At 47.4% G+C, this 20,268-nt stretch overlaps 1 protein-coding gene across 1 annotated transcript in view; it reads right to left on the bottom strand.

Annotated features, from left to right (window-relative positions):
• Window positions 1–1,261: 1,261 nt before the first annotated feature.
• Bbs4 (Bardet-Biedl syndrome 4) overlaps window positions 1,262–20,268 on the bottom strand; it is a 29,693-nt gene continuing 10,686 nt past the window's right edge. Inside the window, exons 5-12 of the mRNA XM_077699215.1 lie at window positions 19,089–19,142; window positions 18,835–18,962; window positions 15,993–16,047; window positions 14,669–14,890; window positions 13,628–13,799; window positions 12,208–12,277; window positions 11,402–11,540; window positions 1,262–1,963 (exon numbers count right to left, since the gene is read on the bottom strand). Of these exons, the coding sequence (XP_077555341.1) occupies window positions 1,838–1,963; window positions 11,402–11,540; window positions 12,208–12,277; window positions 13,628–13,799; window positions 14,669–14,890; window positions 15,993–16,047; window positions 18,835–18,962; window positions 19,089–19,142 (966 nt within the window). The 3' untranslated portion in view covers window positions 1,262–1,837. The remainder of the gene's footprint in view (window positions 1,964–11,401; window positions 11,541–12,207; window positions 12,278–13,627; window positions 13,800–14,668; window positions 14,891–15,992; window positions 16,048–18,834; window positions 18,963–19,088; window positions 19,143–20,268) is intronic.

Raw genomic sequence — 20,268 nt, 5'->3', positions numbered from 1 at the left:
GGCGCAGCCGAGAGAGAGAGAGAGAGGGAGGGATGGAGGGAGGCAGGGAGGGAGGGAGGGAGGGAGGGAGGGAGGGAGGGAGGGAGGGAGGGAGGGAAAGAGAAGCGCCCAGAAACAAAATGGCTGCTCCGATATGTAAATAAATATCACGGGGTGCCGACCGACCAATGAAAATCCTGGCGGCACATAACAATGAGAGAAAAGAGTGCCCATACTCTAAAAGCCTGTGTTTAGTTACGCTAGGAAGCGTCCATGGCACCCCTGTAGGGGCGTCAAAACGGGAGAGAGATAAAGGAAAAGAGAGCGAGAGAGAGAGAGAGCTCTTATTTGGGAAGGAAGATTCTATGTCCATTAGAAGCCTCCTTTTTAATAGGCAATGGTGGCAGGAAACCATGGAGGTGCATATCAAGCCCATGAGTGGGGACGCAAGAATAAAAAGTTTTCAGGAGAGGAGAAGTTTCGGAGGGAAAAAATCGTTGCCGAAGTCTTCAAAAAGACAAGTTTCTTTAGGCCGACAAGGAGAGCGAGAAGAAAGGAAGGCAGAAACGGACAAAATGTTCGCCAGGCTATACCCTAGTTTGCCATCCTGCACATTGAGATAAAATGGGCGAAATTGAGAAGGCTGACAAAGGAAGTTGAAAGGCCAGAACAGAGTAGAGAAATATGCCCAGGGCAATGTGCCTTGCTACAGCTCAAATAACATGATTTTAAGGGTATAGAGGACTCTCAATGATTTAAAGGACTTTATTTTTTTTTTATTTTGCTTTTACAATCACATTTTTCTTTTTTTCTCTCTCTTTCCATATGTTCTCCCTCTTGTATTTTTCGGGATCCAGTCCCCTCCGAAACTTAGTCCTGCGCCCAGCACGTGAGGATGGTACTACCAAGGGTACGTTTAAAGTCGGACAAATATTTTTGCATTGCAGTTACTTGGGGAACGCCTAAGCCGATTTGTTGATTGCCTATATGCACGACATCAGGGTCAGTGTGATGTGAAGAACAAAAATGAACGTACCGTCTTGTGTACCGCAACGGCAGATGACAGCAGAACCGCAAGACTCAGTGAGCACCCTGCTTTTCGAAAAATGATGTTAGATGTTAAAGAGAGAATTTCCGTATTTATTTCTCATGCTTTTCACGACGTAAAACTTTCAGACGCCAGGTGAAACGTCCTCGGTAGGAATGGTGCCGCCCGTGCGAAGCAATTAGCTACAGGCATTTGCAAGGCACCTAGACAATCAACTCCTCTCACTCACTCACTCACTCACTCACTCACTCACTCACTCACTCACTCACTCACTCACTCACTCACTCACTCACTCACTCACTCACTCACTCACTCACTCACTCACTCACTCCTTCACTCACTCACTCACTCACTCACTCACTCACTCACTCACTCACTCACTCACTCACTCCCTCACTCACTCACTCACTCACTCACTCACTCACTCACTCACTCACTCACTCACTCACTCACTCACTCACAAACACTGCCTTGAAAATATTGTTTATAAATCATTAGCTAAAAATCAGACAATCAAAGTCAAGCATTAATGCACGAATTTTTCGGTATAACGAACTCCGCAAAGAGTTCTAGGACCCTCGTTCTGTGAACGTAACAAATGTCGTCTGAGAAAACAGTCGCTATAACGAAACATCTTCATTCAAATTTTCGCTTTATTCGAGTTTCCCATGATCTCAACTGTGGTACAGGGAGAGCAAATTATCGCCTCTTCTAAAAGAGTAGCGCTTATAGCGGAGTCAATTTTCGGTCTCCCTGACTTTGTTATAACGAAGGGTTACTTATACGCCCCGAAGCCTCCAGTGGCAACAGCTATTCGCTCCGTTCCTGCGATGATTCGTCATTTCTGTCCGGGGAGTCAGGTACTTCATCGTAGATTTTGCTGTCTGCGCTCGTAGACTGCAGGGAACTCGACAAGTTGCTCGCCATCTGCGCCATCTGAAACCGCGACGGCAAAGGAGCCGGTGAATTGTCATATGGCCATTGGGTCACTGCTCAACGTCATTGAAAATACACAAAAAGGTAATTCATAGATGTAATGCTTTAAGGTAGGTATCTTATCGACAGCCGGGAGGTGTCACGGTGTACACCGCCAGGCTGCCAGAGGGTTGGGGACTGCGGCACAGTTTCCTCAACCCATATCTTTGCGAATTTACACGTCTGCAGTTTCATCATCAACGAAATCAGAATGGTAGGTTGAGAGACGCTTGTTATGGTTGAGCAAAGCCTACGGCAGGTTAACAACGCGGTCAATCATATCATTCGGAAGCGTGAATGAAGAGCCCTCGACTTCTATTCGCTGCTTCAGGTTTATGTCCCAAACTCTGCTGCTGCAGGACGGATGATTTTCATTGGCCCTTACAAGATTCAAGGATGGAGAACACGTCGGCGATGGTCATATCAAGATGATTGCGAGCCGTTTGGTTGCCGTACAGGTAAGACAAGAAGGAGGGCCCTAAACACGCCGGGACAAGACTGGAATTTTTCGCCGCACATCGATGCTGTCTCGTTTGTTTAAATACAATCATCTGCAATGGTTAATATGTCGTACCGGATGATCACACTCGAATAGTTCCAATGTAAGCACAGAAAAGCTTACGCATTTAGAATTTACAGCCTTTCTAATTCAGTGAAGATAAAAGACCAGCGAAGGCGCATTGGTGGACAACTACATTATTGTATCACTAAATTGATCGAATAAAGACACGCATTACTTCCTTAGAATAATTTCTAAATTGATTTTCATAAGTTTGTTTTGGGATTGTTTCGGTAAAACAGAAGTTACAGTCTTTAACCATACTCCCTCCCTAGGCGGCCGTGTATTGACAGAAACGGGAATTCTGCAACGTTTAAAAATTTATTGTGAACCAGCGCCTGCAGGGCTTAAGCTTAGAAACCTGTTCGCTGCACGGCGGAGGGCTGACCGTCGGCTTGCAAGAAAGAGAAACGATGCATCACTTTGGACTTGCTTTAAAAGGCTAAATTCGGCCATTTGGCGTTACACGAAGAAATTATGGTGATCGCAATGGACTGCCTTTTACTATTCCTTAAGTGTCTTTAAGTGTGTGTGTTAAGAGTAGAATCGTGGGCCTGAAAATTAATATGCAGAAAACTAAAGTGATGCTCAATAGCCTCGGGAGAGCACAGTAGTTTGAGATAGGTGGCGAGGCAGTGGAAGTGGTAAGCGAATATATCTTCTTAGACCAAGTAGTGACCCCGGATCCCAACCATGAGGCAGAGCTAATTAGAAGGATAAGAATGGGGTGGAGTGCATTCGGCAGAAATTCTCAGATAACGAATGGCAGCCTACCGTTGTCCCTGAATACGAAAGTGGATAAAAGTTTCATCTTACCGGTATCACCTACGGGGAAGAAACTTGGAAGCTCACTAAAAGGATTCAACTTAAATTAAATTGGGGATGACTCAGCGAGCAATTGAACGGAAGATGATAGGTGTAACGTTAAGGGACAAGACGAGAGCGGAGTGGGTCAGGAAAAAAACGCGTGTTAGGATATATTAGTAGAAATTAAGAAGAAATGGGCGTGGGCAGTGGGTGTAATGCGAAGGCAAGATAACCATTGGTCAGTAAGGGTAACAGCGGATGCCTAGAGAAGGCAAGCTGGGCAGGGGGCGGCGGAAAGTTAGGTGGGCAGATGAGACCAAGAAGTTTGCGGGGATAAATTGGTCGCAGTTAGCGCAGGTGGTGGTGGTAACATGCATTTTTTGTGTACAAGAAATACAAAGACGCCATGTTACCGACCGGGATAATTGGAGATCTATGGGTGAGGAATGTACCCTATAGTGAGCGTAGGCAGGCTGATGATGATGATGATGATGGTGGTGGTGGTGGTGGTGGTGGTGGTGGTGGTGGTGGAGAAGTGTGTTTACTCCAGCACCACGCATTTGCAAGCTGTCAATGCACTTTCTCGATACCGACTGCTGCTTAAGCCTTCATTCGCTGTTGCGCTGCACAAGAACAAGACCCTACAAGTTTTCGCCAAGGATTTCTCCAACGCCAATGCTGCATATTCAGGAAGTCCACCTTGTGAAGCACCATCCTTCTATTGTGGACGTTCCCTACAGGGAGCCCTTGACCGCCCTGAGCAGTTTACGTCGACGCAGCACGCAGGTCTTGATGGTATCACAAACCAAATGCTTTGCAACTTGCTATAGCGTAAACAAGACTTGCTCCAGTTTTGTCACATCTGTTTGGGATACAGGTAATATTCCCTCCTTGTGGAAGCTACCGTGGGTGGTACCGGTACTAAAGCCTGGCAAGAACCATGCAGACATCGCCTCATATCGACCGGTTTCATTCCGATCTTATGTATCAAAGCTCATGGAAAAGCATCCTCGACCAGCGATCTTATAGACAGTGCCTCCGTTTTTTTGACGTGTTCAAGGCGTACGGCAGCGTCTTACAAAGTGCCATCACCGCCAACTTGCAAGAAATGAGAGTCATGGAAAACCTTTTCCGTTTCGTCCTTTCCTTACGGATCGCTCCGTGCAGGAACGATTAGCTGACGTTTTAAGTATAACACGAAGTATCTCACGAGGGGTGCTTTAGGTGATTGTTTTATCGCCTATACTATTTAATGTAGCTATGGCTGGCCTTCCTGGACCGACTGCAAGTTCATTAATATATCGATATATGCAGATATCTGTGTTTGGGTATCCCGGTATCAACAAAAACGGTTGGCAGTCATAACTCAGAGAGCGATTCACACCGTAGAAGCCTACACACTTAACAAAAAAGCTCGTAAAAGGGTAGTAGTGCCTGTACTTATTAGAGAGTTTTAGCATAGCTGCTCCCGTACGCTACGCTAAGGTTAGCGGGTAGCGGGACCGGACTGCGCATGCGCGCGCAGGGAGTGCGAGGAGGTTGCCCCTCAGCGGAGGGAAAGAGCGGGCATGACGAAGGCAGGCCCCGCGGAACTAATCCACCCCACCGCGACGAATTTGCTCTCCCCAGTCGCGCCCCGCTACCCGCCGCCGTAGCGTTAGCGGACGGAGCACGCTAGGCTAAAACTCTCTATTAACTCCTTACGAACTTTACTACCCCCAGAATGGTACGTAGGTCCTGCCACTAAGTGAGGAACCCTTACTAGTCTAGACCGTCCACTTAGCAACTGCTGCTTGTTTGATACTAGCATTCACTGACAGTAAAAAAATTCTATGAATTATCGAAGGTAATAACTACAGCACTTTTCACACTTCAAATCACGATAAAAAGGTTTTTGCAAATCCGCATGCTAACTCGTACATGCTCACATTAAAATGCATAATTCTAAAATTATCGCTACAATATTTCATTTTTGCGACAAGCCCACCAAATCTACCAAATGATTTTCCGCTGCTGGCTTTAAAAGCAAGAAGAGCAGCTGTTTTTTTAAGGTAAGGAAGTTTTGCTCGCTCTCCTCGTGCATTCCTTTCTTGCTCAATTTATTTGTTGGTTGTTTAAGTGTTATATGTGCGTGTTGAATGTGTCTATGTCGCTCTGAACGCTCAGCCGATGCACATTGTCGTGCGTAGCTTTTTACTATGTTATGTATGGCCGGTTAGCAAAATCCACTAAGCACCTAGTTTATACTGGGACAAGTAACTGGTTAGTGTACTGTTAGTAAGTGCTACGATCTTTTTTTTAAGAGTGTACCTTTCGCAGGCGGGACAAAAGCCAAATTAATTATTTTCGGACAGTCAAGCCGCCTGCGGAACATACCAAGCAGGTAGGATTTTAAGACAAGCTGCTCGGGTTCTCCTCCAACGACCCCCACAGAAACAGGTCAGAATCATATGGACCGCAGCCCACTCTGCTCGTAGCGGCAACCAGACGGCACACATCCTGGCCCCAGAACTCGCCCACCGGGCACCGCAAGAAGAGTCGGAGCGGACCGGGCAACTGGTACTCACATACTCCGGCTTCACCCAACCTTACAGAATAGCGACACAACTCTATCCACCAGTCCCCGATCAGGCCGCGGAAGAACAGGAAGTCACCCTGAGACAACAGCAGACTAATACCTACCCACACCCAACCCGCTACACGCCATCCATCGTATACTCTTTATGATCCTCTATGTACTTATTGCCAAGCACCAGGTACACTGTACCTTACTGTCTGGGAATGCCAACTAAACCCAGTTCTGCCCCCCACCCCCAACCCCTCGCGCGAGCAGTGGGAAAGTACGCTGGTCGTCTCCTGCCCTGAAACGCAGCCTTTTCTATCGGAAAAGGCGAAGATAGCCGGCCGTAGTAGTAGAATCAAGCAGCGCAGGACAGGAGTGGTTGAAAGTTGATGGGACAGGCCTTCAACCTGCAGTGGACCTGAGTAGGCTGTTGATGATGATGATCCATTATGTTTGCATCCACACTTTTAAAAAAGGTTGTGGAATTCACTAACGAACCACTAACAAGTTACTTGCCCCAATATACACTAGGCACTTAGTAACAGGGGGTAGTAAATATAGCACTAGTCAGGGTTACTAAATGAAGCAGGCAATAAGCACCACTACTTTCACTAGTAAAGTCCTAGTGATAACACCCTTCTGATGTACATGTGTTTACTAACTGGCCATGCCTAACCTAGTCATAAGCACGACCTTAATCCAGTGTATACTACTTTCTACACCCAGTAAGTTTCCTAACCATGCAGTTGCTAGTGGCACAGCCTACGTATACCGTACCGCGGGAGTTCGTAAGTAATTAGTAAATACGGACGTTACTACCCTTTTACGACCTTTTTTATTAAGCGTGCAGGTAAATGCTGTTCTTAATGTGGCATGCTTACAGACAATCTTCTCGTTCTAGCCCACTCATCTTTCTCACCTTCTCTCTCGCTATTTCTCCGGAATTTGTGGTCAGGTGTAATTATTCGGCAAAGGGTATACGTTTGCAGACCATATCGAAAATTATTAAGTGAAGTAGCGTAAAAAACTGGGCTAGTTGGTACAGATTCATCTTCACAGCGTACAAATACGGGACAAAGGGTCAGGTCGGCCACCTTCAAGTCTTGTTTTTATCAAATTTAGTGTAGCTTTAGTGCACAGTTAGGCAGACTCAGAAATGCTGGCTACGGTGACGGAGTCATTGGGTCGGCCTGCCTTAAGTCATCGGATCTGGTAGAGAAAAACTTGTCTCCTGCATGTGATGGTGTCAAGGAAAAGAAGAAGGAAGAGATCGTTGTAATACCGTACCTGCACAACGTTTCCCACCGTTTGAAAAAAGTGGGGAGCAGATATAACGTCAATGTGGTGTTTTCGATCAAAAATAAGTTGAACCGCATCTGTCCGCCATCGAAAAGAGTATTAGTGGAAAGGGTCGAACAAACAGCTGTGGTGTCAAACATGAAAAACAGTTTGGTCCTTGGAGCTCAAATGTGGTCTATTGCATTCCCCTCAAATGTAGTTGCTGTTATGTTGGCCAAACGGGCCGCTGCTTAAATGTTCGTTTGCAGGAGCATGACAGTTCACTTAAAGGGACCCTGCAACACTTGCCATCGACTACTATTAATGTATTTTGGGATAAAGTCTATTCTCTTCAGGCCATCTTTCCACCCATTGCAATGATTATGGTTGTTCGCCTTTCCTTTATGATACAACAGTACTGTTCCGGCACGATGACCAAAAGGCGAGGGAAGTAGTGGAAGCGTATAAAATTCGATAAATGTCTGACTCGTGTGTTAGCACTCCGTCTTTGTCACTTTTAGATACAGAATTTGCATACCTTGATGAGACCGGAGCATGAGAACGTGCGCCTGCGCAGTCACTTTTAATGGGTTCATGTGTCATGTTTTAACACGAAAGTGTTTTATGCCGGGGTCCACCAAGATCTAACTGACGTCATATCCGTCACAGAAATGAAATCGTCAGAAAAACTTACTTTAACGCGGCGGCGCCGGTGTTCGAGCCCCTCGCTACAGCGGAAGGTACGAAACTCGCTCCCGTCTGCGCTATGAACAGACGCGTGAATAGGACGACAAACGCGCCTTATAGCCTTCCTTTCAGATGGCGCTGCCATCTTGGAGAGGCTAAGCAAGGAGTGCATTATGGCGCGCCGACAGTTCGCGCCTCAATGCCAGTGCCTAAATGTTAGGGGCCTTAAGCGCCTTCGTGTACGGGGGACGCGCAGCGGAAGCTGCGGAGAAGCTGACTTGCGTATGTCGCGCTCGTAACACGGTCTGCTGCTCCTTTCGCTGCAGCGGGCTGTGTGTGCACCAAACGATTCGCTGACAACCCGTTTGGTTCCGTTCGCACGGACGGTTTGCGAGCGCCTGTGGTTTCAGTCGGACTTACGCAATGCTCCGACGCGTGCAATCCAGTGTCTAACGTTGATGCGTCTAACGGTACCATACCGACGAAATATAAATAGCGACGTGCAAGTTGATATCCATGCACAATAAAAACTCAACTGCTCCTGTGAAGGCACATTTCACTTTCGCGTTTTATCGGTTCCTATGGAAGAGGGAACTACCACATTTTTTATGTTTGTTTTATACCCTCGATGGCTTTATATTTGTGTCTCTTCAATAAAAAAATTAGTTTTGGTTCAGCGCTTGTCCCTTCGTCCCGTATTTGGGTGCTGTGAAGATGAAAATTATTACTTGAGCTTGGGTCGCTCCTCAAGGTTCGACCAAAATTAAAAGTTGACCAAAATTTAGTAACTCCTTACGAACCTCGGTACGGTACGTAGACTCTGCCACTTGCAACTGCATGGTTAGCAAACTGGGTGTAGAAAGTAGTATACACTGGATTAAAGGAGCTATGAAGAGAAAACAAAAGTTTGTTTTATTCGAAAGATTAGGTGTTTCATAGTACCCTAAGCGCTTTCCCGGAAGCAAATGATGCTTTATTCCCTGAGAAACAAGGCAATTTCAGCCAAAATTTTAAATCTCCCGCTAAATTGCACATTTCGTGACGTGAACAATGGCGTCATACGAGCAGGTCCATGAAACAGATACTTAGTATGTCGACTCCATATAGCACCCACACGCGGGAATCAAACAGGAACTCGTGGCGAAACCGAGACGGCGGCCATTTTAAAAATACTAGTAAAACCTAGTGCACCCGCAGCCCTAGTCATGGAATCGCCTGATCCGGAGAACAAAACTCTCGCCGAGAAGCTCGGGCTTGCATTTAACAACCTCACACCACTTGAACGATCAATGCTTCTAAGTGCACGAGCGGCAGGAGTTGTGGGATACGCGGATGGACCGAAAAGCGACCATTCCGCGATAGCCACAACAGGCGAACGTCCAGCCGTCGGCACCGCTGCCTCGTCAGCCCCGTCGCTGCGGACGAATACAGACTGGTACGTATGTGCCGTATTTTTATTACGGTTAATAATAGTTCAATTTCAGTAGCAGTATCGCTTATGCCAGTTGGCCGGTGTCGTGTATGGAAAGCCGTTCGCGCGAGCTCTCTGCTTCGACCAGAAAGATACGAGCGTCAATGCGCGGTGCGTACGGCATTTTTTTCTTTCGAGGTCAGAGCGCTTTGACGGCGATTTGACGAAGTCGGCGACGAGCGCGAGCATGTCCCAGTAGTGAGCTAACGTAAGGGTCCCTGCCGTAATCACTTCCTCAGAATTGAAGCGAGCACACTCGTACTTCCTTTAGCTCTCTTTCTCCTCCGTTTGCAAAGTTCACAAAACGTAGCCACTTGCTCGCCGAGGTTCGTCGTTAGAGCGGGATTCACACGACGGAGGAACCCTCTCACGGAGGCGGACGGATATGTGACGTCAACAGCACGTGACCGGATTATCCGGCCTGGCGGCGCATCCACACCTGATCCACACGTGCGGAGCTACGCGGAGCGAGTAGCAGACGACAGCGCCGAGGAACAGGTTTTATTCCCCGCCGAGGGCCACCGCCGTCGAGCGAAAACACGCGGAGGCATTTTCTTTCGCGGAGCCACCGCGTGCTATCCCCACCGAGGGGCGGAGCCTAAAACCGGTCACGTGAGCGGGTCCCGCGGGCCAAAAAGAGCGGTTTCTCCGTCGTGTGAATCCCGCTTAGGCAGCACATGAAAGGAGATCTCCTCACCGGCGGGGATGTCGCACTCCCTCGACGATTTGCCCGTACTACATGGGCATTTCAAAACGTAGCAACGAAAATTCATTGTAAAGTACTCGAACAAACTGAAGTTTTCAGTGGTTGTAAACTGGAAACGAGCTCCTAACAATAGCAGCAAGCCAACACCATTCCGAAACTGCGACGACTGTCACTATCTCGTCGCTGCTTGCTGTTCCTTACTCCCCTCGTTTCTATTTTTACCTTTGCTGGTTGGCGATATGACGGCCAACCTCCTGTGAAGGGATTACGATACCAAGCAAGGTCGCGGCTGTGCGTGCTGGGGGCCCCGAGAGCCTCGAACCCGAAAATTCGTCTGCGCGACGGTGGCGACGGCGAGATGTCGAGTTCGGCTGGCGGTAGTTTCGTACGCATTGGCGTACACGCTTGCGTGTTTATTCGGAACTTCAACCGTTTACTCCACCGTTCTTAGTGTCATAAAAAGAATGTGCAGTATGTTTAACGGGCATATAGCTCACTATGCAAACTGGTAAGCCCTGCCTATTGTGATTGCTTTTGCCGGCCTCCGCCAATCGCAGAGAATTCTCGTGTGACATCATAGGTTCTGTTGCGGGAAATGAGCTGGTGGGTCGCATGGTCACTCCCGTTTTTCCTAATTATGTAGCTTATTTGAGCGAAGTGTGTGTTAAAAGTGGTGTCAGTATGGTTCCAACGAGGCAATCTTTCGAATGAACCAAACTTGTGTTTTCTCTTCATGGCTCCTTTAAGGTCGTGCTTATGACTAGGTTATGCATGGCCAGTTAGTAAACGCATGTAGCTCAGAAGGGTGTTATCACTAGGACTTTACCAGTGAAAGTAGTGGTGCTTACTGCCTGTCTCAGTTAGTAACCCTGACTAGTGCTGCATTTCCTTCCTCCAGTTACTAAAGTGCCTAGTGTATACTGGGGCAAGTAACTTGTTGCTGTTCCGTTAGGGAATGCCACAACCTTTTTTTTTTAAGAGAGAAGGTAAAGCTTTAGAGAAGGCGCCGCTCTTTTGCCCTCATTGTTATTCCACGAGGCGCATGACTGTGACTCCGGGTTCAGACTGTTGTTGCACCTGTGGTATACATTTTTAAACATTCACGTCATCTGACATCGCGGCCGACCAAATTTCGTGAAGTGCCATTTCTTACGGATATAGCTTACAATATTCCTGTTCCGTGAGTAGCCTGAACATCAACGTTACTGGAACTCTAGTAACGTAAGATCTTAGATCTCTAGTAAGATCTAGTCAGATCTTTCTAGTAAGATATTTCTGTAGTAAGATATTTCTCTCTTTCTTATTACAGGCGTGAATAGTACACTCACTGCAGGGTCCATTTCGACGCCGAAGTTCTGTTGCTGTTTGAGGCATCGCTCTTCGAACTGCGCCAGCAGTCTGGCTGCAGCTTTGTGGTCCCCCAGATCGTGCATGAGGACGGCGTAGTTGAGGCACACCAAGGGCTCCCTGCGGGAAACCGCGGGGCGAAAAGAAGGCAGGCTTCAAGCCTCCATCTCGGACATTTGCTTCCGCTATGAAAACTGAGATACATGCATTAAACTATTGCAGCGGTCCTGATAAACGCTTGTATCTAAGCGATCTATATACTCTGCAATGCGCTCATTGTCCCTAGGTTGTCAACGCAGCAGCAACGATAATTTCAGTAGTACAAGTTAAAGTAGCTGCTGCTGGGTTAGTGTGTTCATGATGAATTGTTTCGTGCTTTTGAGTGATTCCTCTTAGCTGAGTGGCCAATTTACTGTGACGAATGTCGCCTTGTATTGTGGGCATTAAGCCCTGTGAGCATATAGTAGAAACGAAATGAATGTACTCAATCTCCCTTGCTTCCTTTTTGAAACCCGCGTTTTCATTCAGTAAAAAAAGAAAAACAAAACAACAAATAACAAAAACTCAGGCGGCCGCTAAAGAGAAATTTCGATAGGCATGCATTTCTCCTAAACCATTCACTATGACGTCGCTCGCAGAGTAAGTGCAGTGTATGTCCCTCACGCGCATTGAATCTGATGCGGATACAAACAAGCAAAGCACCCGGCAGCACACATGGTGTAGCAGACAGGCGCGCAAGCACGGACGAGCTTAAGAGCGCTGGAGGTGGCCAGTTGTAGCGGCGTACTCATCCAGGGCCATGGCTCTTTCGTAGGCCCTCTTCGCGTTGTCCGGGTCCTGGAGATTACGCAGGGCAACTGCAAATAATCGCCAGGAGCGTAATAATCAGCGCCAGCTGTGGGCGAGCATCTCGAACAACTCAGCAAAAGCTTCAGGCAGTCATAAACGTCCGCTTTGATATGGGTAACCGAGTTCGCTCTGCGAACTCGAGCGCCAGGAAAACGAAACGCGGCTATAAACAAGCGTAAAGCTCTGTGGGAGTATATCAAATACGAAGTAGTGTGAGGAAGTTGGAAAGGGATAATGGGTGCTGGACGCGAATTTTCGAACGCAGTGATATCAGGCCCTCAAGCACACCAAAGGAAGGTACCGTGGGCCGTTAAGCTTTAGGAGCTCATGGAAAAACAATGAACGAAGCAGTGCATGGAAATATGGGCTGGACGTCGTTTAAAGACCGAGAAGCACGAAGGAAATTATGTTTTAAGAAGAGGTGAACGAATCACCGTAAGTGGGCCGCTGAAGTCTTGACGTATACATCTGCATGAAAAACGTTAGCACACAGTGGCGAAGAAAGTCTAGAGGCTGACACGTGATGACCTATCAGGGGATGTTTTGGCGGGCTGAAAAGTAAGCGCAGCTTGATGTTCCAAGTAAGTTTTCATTACCAACTTTGCAGTTCTAGCCCTTCGGAAAACCAGACAAGTAAAATTTCATAAAGTACAGTGGACATCAGGACATAATTGCCACAAAACCATATTGTGTTCGTAATCCATTGGAGAGCGTCTTACCCCGGCTGGAAAATATTTATCTCATAAAAGAGAGGAAACTGTTTCAGTAGAGAATTCATGCGAGAATATAACGACCCTTTGTGCGAGGCCGTACGGATCCTGTACAGAGTGCTTGGGATTTCATAAAATTCAAAAGCAAAAAAGCCGGCTAGGCTCCATGAACACCCTGCGAATAACGGCGTGAACACTGAACAACGGTACATAACGCCAGGCCACCAAGTAGAACATCCTGCGGGGACGCGACTTTTGGCCGTCGTCCATGCATCCCATCGGTCACGGTGGCAAAATGCACCGATGCTTTTTACACTTTTGGCTCCCGGAATTTGAACATTAGGTCGCCGTTATATATCTCTGAATTCTCTAAGCTTAGCAAAGTTCACGAGCGCCTGTCCCGTATTTCTTTCTTGGCTTTCCTCGTCTTCATGCGCTGTTACTTCATCGTAGGATGCTCTACCAACTGGCCCACCAAGCCATCCTGGGGAACTTCACTGCCGATTGCACGCGTACGCGCCAAATCAAGGTTAAAGGACTGACATGGACATTCGCCCCATATAGCTCGTCGTCCTTCCAGCGGAGGGCACACGGGACCGTCTGTCGCAAGATGGGTACACACATGCGAGGTGCGCGGCTAGTACGTACTGGCGAGCTGCATGAAGAGCTGTCCGTTGCGCGGGTTGAAGTGGACGGCGGCGTTGAAGAAGTGGTAGGCGGACGCGTACTGCTCCATGCTCAGGTGCACCAGGCCCAGGTTGTGCAGGATCTGCCAGTCCATGGGGCTCAGGTAGTTAGCCCGCTTCAGGCAGCTGATGGCCTGCACGCGGGGTCCTTTATATACCACGCACGACGCTTGTCTAGCGCGCCTGGCTTCAACCCAGTGGGCTACAGGGTTGCCAATTACAAGTGTGGACAATTAAGGCGAAAAACCGCCTGCTCTTGTAGCTATTGAGAATAATTGAAAATGGAGCTTGTTTTTTGTAAAGGAGTGCCATTTGGAATGACTGATGCGCATTTCCTACCTTCAGTGAAACGACATCAGAATATTTATGTTAAATATGCCTTTGGCTCCAAGTTTACCCAACTGCTTGCTTCTCTCATGATCCCTGAGCCCAAGGCGCAGGACAGATGCTTATCGCAACGCATTTGCTGGCAGCTGATTTTCTCAGCGACAAAAAAAGTTTCCCATTCTGCTTGACCAGCTCGAAAACTTTCCTCGAAGAAAGTGCACATTGAACATAACTGAAAAAAAAAAGGGGGGGGGGGGGAGCGATGGCAGAACGTAGTAATAACACAAGTCCGCACATAGAGGCAAACTGGCAAAAATATTAAGTGCCATAAAAATGATTTCGACAATAAATTTGGCGTCGTCATCCTTGCCCCCCTTATTAACAAATCGTTTTCATTCGTTGCACCTAACCACGAAAGCTGGTTGTGCACCTTATGTAGTTAAAAAGGAATAGTTTACTCCCTGTCAGATATTTTTCTTCGCGGATACTGTTTTAAATGTTGAATTCCAGTGAAAGGAACTTACTGAGATGCAAGCCAGTTCTGAGGAACGCGTAGCTAGTCGAGGAACGCAAGAATGCACTCACACACTAAGCTCCCGCACATACATTCACGCACATGCATGCTCACGGATGATAAAACACAAAGACGATACAGTTTTTCGAGGGGGCCACTCACCGCGACGTACTTCTTCTTGCCGAAGAAGCACATGCCGACGTTGTTCCACAGCGCAGGGCTGTCGTCCGGCGTGAACGAGAGGAGGCGGTACTTGCTGAGGGCCACGTCGTAGTCGCCGAACGACTGCATGATGCTGCCTGCTGCCAGCACAGCCGGCTCGTAGCTGGGGTCGCTCGTGAGAGCCACTCCCAGCCGCTCGAACGCCTTTGGGTGCATGTTGGACTGGACACAAAGCACAGCGAGCGTCGTGAGAGGACGGCTCACCAGCACGTGTCGCAGCACTCGCGGAAAAGAAAAAAGACACCTACAGACGTGCGCACACGCTAGAAGTTGAAAAAAAAAAAAGGATGTAACGCATGTAACTGAGGCACGATCTCGCAAACCCCACAATTTGAGCGTACTTGTATGGTACGTGATGGAAAATTATATAGCTGTGCGGCTGTGCAGTGCAACGTTGGCGGGAGAGTGAGCTCCAAAGGCAATCGCTCTACTCAGTAGTTTATTTGAACAAGCCCCCTCTGCACTGGCCTCATCAGCGATGTTTAACCGCTTGAGAAATAGAAGCGGCTTTTTGGCAAAAACGTTTCACCACCGGTATGCGGGGGGTGAGCTACAACAACAGATAACTGCAGAGGGCGTGCGGATAGTGGTGACGTCAGCCTAGACGACGCAGTGGTTTCGTGGCGCTGAATTCGCAACGTAACTGAAGTTTCGGGAAGTCAAGTCGAAATACGGATCGCCCGACTCGCCCGTTGCGCGCGTCTCGACACGTCCCGTCGCCGCTTGCACACGTTGTAAAATGGAGTTTCCAGCGAGTGCAGGACCAAGTAGGCTTAAAAAGGGGATGGAATGGTGATGACGGCGACAAAATGCTGATACTGGTGGAGAACAAAAGGAGTAACAGGCAACCAATGCCGCCGCTGCTAAGGCGAGCCCACGTGACCACTGAGACGGTTGGAGCGCAAAGCACGGCTCTATTTAAAGCCTACATGTGAAATATGCTTGAGCAGTACCATTTGACCAAACGGATTCTCCAAAGAAGGAGTACACAGAAACAGAAACATGTTAACCCTTGTTAGAATAGTACAATTGTGAGTAATACTTACCATCGTACATACGGGAATGATATCATTGTTAATGGTATGATGGTAATACCAAAACTAAAAGTATTAGGAGGAAAAGACGAAGAATGAAGAAGGGAGGAGAAGGAACGTTATTTAACGCGCACATTTTCGCTGTTGCCCACTTCGTGAACAAAAGAAAAGAAGGCTATAGGGGACAGCTATGGGTCCGAGCAACTATGGCGTGCATTATTATGGCTCACCTGCATGTAGAGAAGCCCCAGCTTTGTATTCAGCTCAGCACTCTCGGGGTTATTTCTGCGAACGAGAGGAAAAAGGGCTGTCCCGTGTCAGGGTATACTGGCCAACTATGAGGTTGCATTTGCAAGAATGTTTGAAAGGCCACGTTACCGCCCCCGCTCCACAAAACTAAACAAAAATCAAGAGACATCATGTGAACTCGCCGCTGTAGCGGCGCCCGTTAACAACAAATTGTAAGAATAATACATGCTACGTGAAAACTATAAATTATTAAGCTCCTATACGTTGAGATGTAAGGATTCTGCTGATATTAGCGATATATCTGAATAATTTGCCATGATGTCATGGCGAGAAGTACGTCTCCCATGGCGCTCAGGAGTGAAATACATCTTATATTTGAGTAGTTCGAAGTGTAGCACGTCTCACCAAGCATAAAGGGGCCATGCAGACAAAATACAAGTTTGTTTTATTCGAGAGATTTTGAGTTTTATAGTGCCCCCAGGGCTTGTCCGGAAGAAAACTATGCTTTATTCACTGAGAAATTAATCAATTTAAATGAAAATTTTGATTCTCCCGCCAAATCGTGTGTTTTCGTGGTCTGCAATGACGACAAAAGAGCAGGTCCTCAAGCGAAACCTAGGGCGCAATTAGATTCGGCAGCCGACTGCGTAGCCTTGTTTATCGTCAGTCCTCCTAGATGGCGCTACCATACCGCGCTGGGCCGTTTTCTGCCTTTGCTTTGCTTTTGACCGTATTTGCACCTGGCTTGTTTTTGTTAAGGTAGAAAGTAATCGTTCCGTGAAACATGGTGTTCGCTCGACAAATATGGTCACGTAAGACACCGTCGCTCACACCAATCGGCCAGTGTCGTCTGAGACAACCCCAAAGCTAGAGTACCAAAGTGCCGCAATGCTGTGTAGCTAAAACATGTAGTGCGCGCAGTACCAACAGCAGTGCGCATCGGTACTTCTACGTTTACGTGTACTTTCGTAATTTCCACTGTTTACCCCACAATTCTTACTGCTATAAAAAGAATGTACCCTGAATTTAAGCGCAAACAGCTGGTTCGGCACGCTTATAAGCCCTGCCTAATTTGCATTTGCCTTTGCCGGCCTGAGCCAATCGCAGAGCACGCCATACGACATCATAGGTTCGGTTAGGGGAAATGAGCTAGTGGGTCGGATGGCCATTACCTTTTCTCCTAATTAAATAGCTTATTTAAGCGAAGTTTACCTTAAAAGGGTTGTCAGTATATATGAGTCTAACGAGGCAATCTTTCGAATGAACCAAACTTGTGTTTTGTCTGCATGGCCTCTTTAAGGCCTTTCGCAATTTCTGCTTTTCACCCACTGTATGATATCCGCCTAGGCTCTGCCTTTCTTTCTTTTTTACGCCATCACGCTCAGGCAGAAACGCGATGCCATTTCAATGTAGGTTCAAGCCGGTACTTGGATGGATGGATGGAAAAACGTTAGTTACAGAGTAAAAGAAGGAGGAGGAGTAAGGAGGGGGAGCAGAGAGAGAGTTCTTCCTGCTACTTCCTGCACTCACCCAGCGCCATCTACTGGTTAGCTCTGAACACTCAGGCTATTGCGCTTGGCCGCTAGGGGTTTTTCGTCGACATAAGTATCTAAAGACAGCGTTTTGGCAAGCTGGTCGTGTACTCTTGACGGATAAATGCGCTACGAGGTTTTTACGGGAGAGAAGAACAGGCGAGAGGGAGCCCACGCAAACGTGCGCGCGTGTGTCATCTCGCCTGTCCTCCTTCCCGGTAAAAATAATGGACAATAACACACATGCGGGCTCTCTCATAATTCTCCTCCATCGCATACGCGTCCTCCGTGGAGCGGAATTGAAGCTGCGATCTTTTACGTATTGGAGCGATATCTGGCGGCTGATGCGAGTGTCACAGTGCCCCAGTATGAAGGACAGTACGTTTGTTTTTGTTTTTTCGTATAATGCAATAGGTGCAAAACATCGCCGTACCGCTAACATAGTAGGTGGGGCTGTGGTGTCCCATCTGCTGACATTTGACGAAGCCTCACAAAGTTGGAAAAGAAAAACAAGAAACTCATTTCTTGGCGTTGTCGTTCAGGTACCGTTTTATACTCCCGCCGAAGAGCACAGGTGTATAGTTTCGTGTAGTTTTGTTTCTTTTTGCTTTCACCTCATAAAGAGTTCGTTACGTACTCGCAGCCATTTAAAAAACGAGAGAAAGGGCAGGTTCACAATATTGTTCCCTTCGATGAGGCTTCCGTTCGGCCACTTAATGCTACTGCATGAAACCACCTGTAACGGAGTTATATTCTCGAGAGAATACAACTCCGTGACAGGCGGCTTCATGCAGCAGCATTTCACAAATATGCCCTCAATTTTTACCGAATATAAACTACTCAGCTTAACAGAGACGTCCTGAGAGTGAGGAGGGGAGCACTCATCGTCCCGTATCCGGCGAACTCATCCGCAGGAACTCTGCTGGCGGAAACTCTGCGGTTCGTTGCGGGGTGGGGGTTGCAGCTTAGAGGAGGAATCGGTTAGCTTTGTTAGCTTTAGGTGAGCCGGTGGACCATGGAGGAAAGAAAGCTTTTCTCTCCTCCATCTGATCGAACATTTGCGACACCGCGGAAGTCGTCCAACCTCTCATGTTTACTTCCGTTACGATGCGTGAAACTAATAATTACAAACGTTAGAGAGAAAGACCGTACAGTGATACTTCGCGTGTCAAACTAGAACCGATTTTGCTAGGCCTGATATGGGGTGGGGGAGGAGGTCATCGACAAGAAACGACCACCCCGGAGCATTGCTTATTACTCCAGCCTCAGTGCAGTTTTCCAACGTACTTACTCGACCGCCTTGCGGTAAACGCCGATTGCTGCCTTTATGTCATCATTGGCGACGTGCAGTTCACCGAGGGCGATGAACGTCTCGTCACGGGGGCTCTGCTGCAAGGCTTCTGAAAACCGCTGCTTCGCCTGGGCATTCACAGCAAGAGAGAAAAACAAATGGCTGCGTACTCGCCTCTTCACGTAGCCCAGCCAAGAGGGCTTTTTTGTTTCTTTGCTTTAGGTTCTAATACAATGTCACAGTTGCCTGGCTACCTGTTCATAGTCCTTGAGCTTCACGTAGCAAAGTCCGAGGTAATGCAGTATGTCCTGCGTGGGTTGCAAAAACAGGAAACCAGTAAATTTTATTTGTTAACAGGAAACTGAGCTGTTAGTTGACATAGGTACGTATAATACAAAGAAGGAGAAAATTTATCTGAGCAACATTGTTACATGTATGTGACAGCACTCTAACGAGACTAAGCGCTGTATACCTCTGAGCGGGCCATCCCTCTAACCCAACCAATTTTCACGTTTAGCGTGCCCGTGAACACAGTGCCTTCAAATTCACAGTTCACCTGAACGACCTATTGCTGCGTCAAGGGGAGAAAATCCGACGAATAACGTAATCCAACATACAACTCCAGCTTTAAAAAATAATCATCGTATGTCATAGCGTACTTACATCAAGTTTCGCGTTGCGCAAATATTACGAAATGCTAAACGTCATTCTTGAATCGCGTTACGGCGCAGCCGAGAACCAATTTTCCCGGTGAAATAGCATGATTGGCGACTTCATTGACCTATTTTCCTTATTAGATCGCTATGGTCGCTCACTCACGTGCGTTGTGGTAAAGCCAGCACACCGGTGTTTTTAGGAGCGTGTTCATAACGCTTATAAACTGGACATTCAAAGCTGAGATTTCAATCCCTCCGTATTTAAATGTCATTCATACACTCGTGTGCCGTCGCATTGCCTTACGTTTTCTTTATTTACTCTGTGAAAGTGACACAAGCAACATAATTGCGGACATTCGTAAAACATAAATAGTTAACTGCATTTATTGCGTACATTCCTTCGTTTGTGTGCGCTGTGTTTATTTTGTTGCATGGGCCCGTTTTCGCACCTCGATTTGCACGTGCACAGTAAACATTTTTTACCGCCCACAAGAATCATTCACGGAGTATCCCACGCTCCCACGCATGCCGCCATCTACCTCGGAAATTTTGCCGTAAATATATCATGCCATAATTTATGGTCACTTTGTTGAACATCTGTCGGCCTAGACGCAATTGGGGTTTGAGCCCTTACCTAGCCCTTATTTTTTATTAATCAGTGCCTTTGAATTTGTGGTTAGCGGACCATGCGCGAGGTTTTTGCTTTTTTTTTTTTTTTTTAGCTTGGGCACCTTTTCGAAGCAGTGCCAAGAAAGCGCCCACCTTCAAGGGGCGTCAG

This window comes from Haemaphysalis longicornis, unplaced genomic scaffold, assembly GCF_048455015.1.
Source record: "Haemaphysalis longicornis isolate Haplotype H1 unplaced genomic scaffold, Haemaphysalis longicornis Haplotype H1 scaffold_1, whole genome shotgun sequence".
NCBI lineage: Eukaryota > Metazoa > Arthropoda > Arachnida > Ixodida > Ixodidae > Haemaphysalis > Haemaphysalis longicornis.
This window is presented reverse-complemented; position numbering and strand designations above follow the sequence as displayed.